The sequence below is a fragment of the Camellia sinensis genome, chromosome 15, assembly GCF_055761805.1.
Source record: "Camellia sinensis isolate YWXY chromosome 15, ASM5576180v1, whole genome shotgun sequence".
NCBI classification, from domain to species: domain Eukaryota; kingdom Viridiplantae; phylum Streptophyta; class Magnoliopsida; order Ericales; family Theaceae; genus Camellia; species Camellia sinensis.
The window spans coordinates 73078242-73086733 of NC_138975.1; the positions used below are offsets into that span (position 1 = coordinate 73078242).

General features: G+C 37.6%; 1 protein-coding gene across 1 annotated transcript; it reads right to left on the reverse strand.

Annotated features, from left to right (window-relative positions):
• Window positions 1-349: 349 nt before the first annotated feature.
• LOC145813062 (uncharacterized) lies at window positions 350-4064 on the reverse strand. Its single transcript, XM_082908326.1, has 4 exons — window positions 3390-4064; window positions 2315-3267; window positions 1181-1518; window positions 350-654 (listed from the first exon to the last, which is right to left on the reverse strand). The coding sequence occupies exons 1-4, from the start codon at window positions 4062-4064 to the stop codon at window positions 350-352; spliced, it is 2271 nt and encodes a 756-aa protein (XP_082764452.1).
• Window positions 4065-8492: the final 4428 nt, after the last annotated feature.

The window sequence follows — 8492 nt, forward strand, 5'->3', positions numbered from 1 at the left end:
ATATAATTTTTATTTAAATTTTTTATTTTAAATATTTTATTTTATTTTGTAAATATTTTAATTTTTTAATATTTTAAATTCAAAACACAATTCCATACTTAAATCGTAACCAAATATATAATTTAAAACTCAATTTATTTATTTATTTATTTTTTTTTTGGTACAACAGAAATAAAACAGAAACTAGGCTCTTTCACTAGAGAGCCCAACCATATCAGCTACCAAGCAGCTCCTAGTTTCAAATGGTGGTTCCTTTACCACCAATATCTCTTCAGGTTGGGCAGCTCCCAGCTTAGCTAGAGCATCTTCACACAAGTTCCCTTCCTTGAACACATGTTGGATGGTGCATTCACATCAAGATGATCTTGGCATCCTCCAACAACTCTTTGAATGGGAATTTGTCGGTTGTATCTTCTCCCATCAGTTGCACCACTTGCTGAGCATCAAATTCAATGATCACTCGATGCATTCCTTGTTGCAACAGCACTGTCAAGCCCTTGTAAAGAGCCCACAACTCTGTCTCCAAGCTCGTGCCACTATCCATCTTGCCATAATATCCACATATCCAGCTGCCCCTTTCATCTCTAAAGACTCCTTCAAAGCCTCCTCCAACTCCCACAGTTCTGCTACCATCAATGTTCAGCTTAATTTTCCCTGCAAGTGGAAGAACCCAATTAATCAATCTAAGTACAGGCCTTGGATGTGATTGAAACATTAAAAGCGAAGTCTATATCTTTAGAGTAATCAAAAATAAATTTGGTGCTCTCCTGAGGAAGAGGTGAAGCATCATCAAATATAACTAAATTCCTATTTTTCCAGATTCTCCAAAGAGTCACAATGAACACAGTAGACCAAGTGGCATGAGTATTAAAAAGATGTTTATTTTTGGAGTTTGAAAAAACCCAATCTTGCCAATTCTGCCTAATCATCCTCATGTACCACTGTCTACCACATAAAGCCAGCCACACCTCTTTGGCTTTATAGCAATCTTTGAACATATGTTGTAGGTCCTCCACCTCACAACAGCTAGAACAGGTTGGGTCAGGGGTGAGACCCCTTTTCATTCTCAGATGGTTTGTAAGTAGCTTTCCTTGGAAGACCAACCACATAAAACATTTAAGTTTTTGAGGTAGTCTCAATTTCCAAAGCCAGCTCCAACTTCCTTAACACCTCGGATTACCTATGATTAATTCATAGGCTGAGGCCACAAGAAATTCACCACACTGAGTGCCTTTCCAATTGGGACTATTTGGGTTATTGTTAGAAGGATGTGAAGTATTCAAAATGATAGAGGTAATATTAGGAGGGAACATTAAAGAAAGTCTGACAACATCCCATTCACCATGATCAGTAACAAACTCAGCCACAGAACTAGAACCCTCAGTAGTTGTATGGTTGGTTTGGTGTGTGTTGGGCATTACATCCGCAAAGGATTGATCCCCATACCACCAATCCTTCCAAATATCTACCAAAGCACCATTGCCCAATTTCCACTTCACCCATTTTCTAAGGGTATGCCTAGTTTGGAGAATGCTTCACCACACAAAGGAAGCGCACTTCCCTTTAGGCCAAGTAAAGAATTGAAAGTTCCTCAAATACTTGCAACTGAGAACAGTGCACCACAAACTATCACCTTTATTCAAAAGTTTCCAACCCAGTTTAGTTAGAAGAGCCAGGTTTTGATCAATGGCTTTTTTGATACCAAGTCCACTAGCATTTTTTGACTGGCAAACTTTATCCCAATTCACCAAGTGAATTTTCTTTCTCTCAAGGGTATCCCCCCACAAAAAAGTTTCTATTAAGCTTATCAATCTCATCACACACTTTCTTCGGCAAAGCATTATAATAGAGCTCATAGCTTGAATAAGAGTAGTCCTGGTAGCCACCGAGAGTACTTTAGTTTTCCACCCAGCCAAACTCTTTTGCATTCTTTCAAGGATATGGTTAAAATGCCCTCTTGTGACTCTCCCATGCATAAGAGGGACCCCCAGATACTTCCCTAAGTCAGAAGTTAGGGGGATACCACACTTAGCACTCAAGTCCCTAGCCATCCTCCTATCAACATTGGAGGACACAAAACACCTTAGATTTTTGGGCATTGAACTTAAGCCCCGAAATTACACAAAATTCTTCCAAAGTGATCTTAATGGAATTACAAGTTCTCATACCAGCTTTTTGAAACAGCATTAAATCATTTGCAAAAAATAGATGCGTTAGGCATGGACCCCCTCTAGACGTTTGGATGCCTTTCCATTTATTTTTTACAGCTTTCGTACTGATCATGTTGGAAAGTCTTTCCATGCACAAAACAAACATGTAGGGAGATAGAGGATCTCCCTGCCTTAGCCCTTTCTCAGGTTTGAATTCCTCCAAAGGCTCCCCATTCCAAAGGATAGCAGTGCTCACAGTGGTCATGCAATACATAATCATGTCAATTAGATTCTTATCAAACCCAAATTCATTGAGAGTTTGTTCCAAGAAGGCCCAAGAGATGTTATCATAAGCCTTTTCCAAATCAATTTTGAGAATCATACCTCCCACTTTCCCTTTCTCAGAGTTTAGAGTGTGAATAATTTCCCGAGAGATGATAATATTATCATTAGTAGATCGACCAGGAACAAAGCTACATTGGTTAGGCCTCACAAGATGGCACAGAAAGGGATAGATTCTGCTAACTAAAATTTTGGCTATGATTTTGTAAGTAACATTGCACAAACTGATTGGTTTAAATTGCTTAATAGTCTCAGGGTTGTCCAGTTTTGGGATTAGAGCAACCAGGGTTCTATTGATGGTAGAGGGTATGGTGTGGTTAACAAAACAATTTTTAATAAACTCACACACAGCAAGCCCAATCACCTTCCAATAAGTATGATATAAAATGGCCTGAAAGCCATCTCGACCCAGGGCTTTGAAAGCCTTGATATTGTTAACGGCCTTCCAAACCTCCTCATCAGTCACATTGAGCATAAGCTTACTGTTGTCCTCATTACTAAGGGTGTGACTGGCCAAGTTATTCCAGTGGCTCAAAGTGTGGTTAGAACTCAGAGAGAATAGGTTAATAAAGTAATTAGTCACCATCAGTTTCAAATCAATAGGTCTTTTAACCCAAACACCATCCTCCCCTCTTAACACATCAATCTTCCTTTTCCTCCTCTTAGTCAAGGTGAAGAGGTAAAAGAATTTAGTGTTTCTATCACCCTGAGTGATCCACTTAGATCTTGACTTCTGAAACCAGAGAAATTCCTCTTGGTAGAGGACTCTATTATACTGATCAACAAGATCCATTTCCAACACATGAAGGTTATGGGAATAGATGGTTGCTTGGGATTTTTGAATGCCTTCAATTCTCCCAAGTAGCAATCTTTTTCGCCAAAGATATAGCCAAAAACCTCTTTATTCCAAAGACTAGCCTTGCGAGCTAGATTATCAAGATTAGCCAATAAAGGGTCTTGATTATTTATCCAATTATCCTCCACCATTGCTTGAAACTCTTCACGAGAGATCCACGCAACCTTAAACTTAAAAAGCTTACAAGAAAGATTATAAGGGGACTTACCTTGGGTAAAAACCATCAGTGGGGAATGGTCAGAGTAGGTACGTGAAAGATTATGAACCAGTCCCTCAGGAAAGCTAGTTCGCCATTCACTGTTACACATAGCTCGGTCCAACCTTACCATTGTGTTGGCCCAGCCTTTTCGGTTGTTAGTCCAGGTCAACTTCGATCCAGAACATCCCAGGTCCATAATACTATAACGGTTTATCCTACCAGCAAAAGTTTTAGCTCTTCTATGATCTTGGCTACTATGGGGGTTACCTGCCAGGCTTCTCTTTTCCTCTTGGCTAGCAAAATCATTGACGTTACTGGCTACCACCCACGATTCAGAGGTGTTTTGAGCAATGTTCTCCAATCTTTCCCATAATTCCTCTCTCTTGCTGCTCACAGGACTGGCATAGACGGCTGAAAGAAGCCACTCAGGGTACTCTTGTGTAACAATCTTAGCTGTTATGAGTTGCGAATTGGCCTCAGTGACCCGTACAGTAACAGAGTTTGGGTTCCAGAGCATCTAGATACCACTACTTCGGCCTATAGGGTCAACATGTGCTGAAGTTGTGAATCCCATTTGGTTGAAGAACATCCCCATTGAAGCTAATTCAACTTTAGTTTCCATAAGAACCAGTAGATCTGGTTTATGAATCTGTACTAACTCACGCAAATTCCTTTTGAATTTCTTATTTCCAGCACCCCTACAATTCCAGATAAGCAAATCCATGTGAGTATTGGTGAGGTTAGGTAATGGGTCCTAGTCATCAATCCCTAGATACCCCTTTGCTCTCTTGAGGTTGTCCTCCATCGATTGAGTTGCCATTACGAATATCATATGCCTTTCCTGACCCATTTTTATCTGTCTCCATGGTTGGATCTTCAATTTTATTTTCTCGATCCACCCGTTTGAGGCGATATGGTGAAACGCTTCTTTCTCTGGAGTTAAGTACACTGTGACTTTATTCTGATTCACTACGTGATGCTCCATTGGGTAGTTCTCGCCTTCTGCTTCCATTTTTGTTCGGAGGCACTCTGGTTTTAAGAGGAGGTTTGGTCTGTAATAGAGGTAGAGTAACAGTGGTGGTGGGTGTGGAGGTGACTGTGGTATTGGTTGTGGGCAATATGGACATTAGTGTATGAATCATACCAGTACTGTCAGAGCTCTGATGACGTGCTTGGGGGGTCTAAAGCTCTGGCTTTCCTAGTCTGATTTCTACATCGGCTTTGTCCTTAGCATTTACAGCTAGTCCACTTCATATATCTCTCCTCTCATTTGGGCTTACATGGGCCTTATACTTAAATCCCTTTTTTTTACTGCTACTTGTTTGGCTCTGCTCTCTAATTCTTTGTAGCTAGGCTTCAGACTCTTGGTTCTCTCTTAGTAATTCAAATCGATTACCCGATTGGGCTTTGTTCCCTCTGGTAGTCACTTGGCCTTTAGGTTTCTTTTTATGGTTTGTAACTTGCATCCAAGGCCCATAGGTAGTCTTGCCTGCTCCAGTATCTTCTAATAGTGGATCTGTGTTTGGGCTATGACTTGTTTGGTCCACCTGCATCCCTGTAGCTTCCTCACTGTGGTTCTGAGACTGTTTCTCCACCGGCAGCGGTTGCGAGCGATCGCTACAGATCTCTTTCCGATGATCTACCCTGCCACAATAAAAACAAAGTGAATGAAGATGGTCATATTCAACTCCATAGGTATACTTACTGATAGTAACGTGTGAAATTGCCGTAGATCAATTTCAACGCAGACTCGAGCATACTTCCCTCGAGCTGCCATGGCGGTGTTGATGTCAACCTTTAGTGGGCTTCCCAGAGACTTAGCTATGTGGTATAATTCTTTTTCTTTGTAGTATTCTATGGGTAGATTGGGGAAACGAACCCAAATCACTGTTGTGTCCTCCTCAGCATCATCAGATTTAAAATCTTGTTGTCATTTTCTCAAAGTAACATAATGGTCCCTTACAATCCACGAGCCACTAGTGTAAACCTTTGTGTAATCATCTATCATGTCAAATTTCACTACGAAAAACCCATTCCCAATGTCCAGAGCTTCAAAATCTGCTTGGAGGCTCCAAATTTTTTGTCATTTTTGCCATGAATAGTTTGTATCCTATGGTTTTCCCAAGTAGCCTCACAATCAAGCAGTTCTTCCACGGTTCCCTGACCTTTTTCAGAAGTGTCGCGGGGAGTTTGATATTGGGGATTTCGCCATTTATTTTGCTGCCATCTTGCAACCCTTCAGCCATTGTTGTGTCTGTGGTGTCAGCTTTCTCATTAGAAGAGAGTTCTTCCACAACGCAATCGAAATTCTTTTCATTACCTACCTCATTAAACCTAGATCTGAGTAGAGCTTGTTTGAAAGATCGGTTTCCGTTGCTTCTAATAGTAGGATCCAAATAGTCTGTGCTAACCTTATCCTTACGGATCTGATTGTTCTCCTCCAGATCATCTTCAGCACAGTCTAGGTCAGATGCTTCTGTGTCTCGTTCATGTGCTTGCGGATGTGATTTAGTAATTGGATCATCCCCTGGATCCAAGGTGCTCTTGATTTTCTTTGTGCTTCAGATCAAGTGGTCTTTCTTCTCTGACGAACAACCATTCTCCGAACGTAATTCGCCGGAATGTGAGAGCTTAGTAACGGTCATATTTAAAAACTATTTTTAAAACTCATAACTAAACATGTAATTTGAAACTGCATACTACTTTCAAAACTCTACACTTAAATCGTAACCAAAATATTTAAAATAAAAATTATATATTTAAAAAAAATAATTTTTAAAATTTTTTAATATTAAAAAATATATTTAAAATATTTAAAATAAAATACAACATACTAATGTACGAAATATAATGCACATTAAAATAAATAAATATTTAAAATATAAAATATTTATCCTAAAAAAATAAAATTAAGAAATTTTTTAAATATTTTAAAAAAATAAATCCAAAAAATTTCAAAATACAACTCAAAACTCAAAATACAACAAAAAAGTCTTTTCAAAACTTATATTCAAATAAATTTTCTATTTTCAAAATTCAACTCAAAACTCATAACTCAAAACATGACTGCACACTCAAATCATGATTCTAAAAATAATTTTAAAAAATAAAACAAATTTTTTTTAAAATATAGTTTTGAAAAGAGTTTAATTTTGAGTTTTGAATTAAATTTTGAATTGTATGTTTAATTCTGAGTTTTGAAAATAATTTTGAATTTGAGTTTTAAGTTGTATATTTAATTATGAATTTTTTAAAAAATATATTATTTATTTATTTATTTATTTGATTGAAATGATAATTTGAAAACACAACCAAATGGTACCTTAATTCCTCTCGAGTTTGGATTGTTGGCTGCACTTCCCTGCGGTCCTCCCTGCTACGCTTGCCAAAACGACATCGTATTGGTTTTTTTTTTTCTTCGCCTTCTTACTTTGCTTTTCAGCCCTTGTTTAATTGATTGGTTGTTCTCATCATCATCTTCAAAATCTCTGGTTGTTCTTTACAGAGAGTAGTTCCATTGAATACATGGATCCTAATATCAAACTTCAAGCTAGCTTACAACATGTTTCGCTGCTTAGACGGCACATTCAACCTTGATCTAGCACTTAGAAGGAAAGAAGGAAAAAAGAAAATATTTAGGAGGAAAAAATTTGAAGTAGATGCAAGAGTGCAAAGAGAAGAATAAAGGAAGAGGCATCACTGAAAAATTATTAGAAGGAAAGGGCAACCAAATTGATACCTGTGCAACTCGATCGGACTCATAAACTGTCACGATCCAACCACAGGGACTTAGGGCTAGAATCGCAACTTACTAATTAATTCTAATCGTAATAAATTAAGTGGCGCATGCGGAGGCAAAATGAAAGTAAGAAAAATTAAACGTAAAAATAATTTCCATTCTATTATTTTGATAAAAGAAAATACATCTATAGGGCTTTTACTTATTTATTTTATTATGCAGTGACCGGCTCTCGGTAAAAAAAAATAAAAGGAAGAAAAGGAAAAAAAACAAAATAATGGATCAACATTAATTCTTGTTCAGGTTCCACTACATGAGGTTACGGGTCTTCCTTATATCTCGTCACCTGAAAGGGTAACAGCTATAAGCACACAGCAGAGTGAGAAATATTATGCCGAGAGTATAGGGAACACAAAATAACCATGGATAGTTAGTTAGGCTAAAATATTTATATAACTCAATTTGAATAAACAAATTATTCAAAGTGGCAGAAACTGGAATACAGAAATTATGTAAATAAATAACTATAACCACGATACAGAACAAACCAGAACAGAGGTCACATGAGTGACAGTCAGAATAGAGGTCAATAGATCTATGACAAACAGAAGACCACAAAGTGGCCAAACAGAGGCCAATGGTTATTTAAGTTTCCTAAGGCGTAGGACTCCCGTGGTGGTACTTACAAAACATAATTGTTTATAAGGTCATAGTCAAATATTTTCAAAAATGTAAACAAACATATCCATGGGTTTCATTTTAAACAAATAGAGTTCAGAAACTAATCCACGTAATTGAAATATTAATATAATTTATAAAATATAGCTTGTATAAAATAAATTATGATAAACCAAAACATACGTAAAATATATTATGGTGACTCAAGGTATAATATAACTCACCTTAAGATTGAGTCTTACTAATTCCTTCCGATTTTCGTTAGTTTTCGGCCCTTCCATTGCTCTCTGTTTTTTTTTTTTGCTGATTCTTTTTTTTTTTTTTTTTCTTCTTCATTTTTCCGTTTGTACTCACTTCACAGCACCTCCCCCCTTTTTATACACATAACTTAGGTGATGACTCATCCTATCTAATGGCCCTAAGGTGATGTGTCACGACCCAAACCCGATACCCAAAGGCTCGGCGTCGTAATAAGATAAAAATAAAATAATTCGGATAATTCTGTAGTCGCAACGCAAGCAGATAAAT

Excerpts from the sequence above, each read along its gene's own strand:
- LOC145813062 (XM_082908326.1), bottom strand. The coding sequence starts at position 4,064 with ATGCTCTGGAACCCAAACTCTGTTACTGTACGGGTCACTGAGGCCAAT. Across the intron at positions 3,268-3,389 it reads CTAGTCTTTGGAATAAAGAG|TATAATAGAGTCCTCTACCA; the intron begins GTTTTTGGCTAT and ends CTTGTTGATCAG. Across the intron at positions 1,519-2,314 it reads GATCCTCTATCTCCCTACAT|GCATACCCTTAGAAAATGGG; the intron begins GTTTGTTTTGTG and ends TCTCCAAACTAG.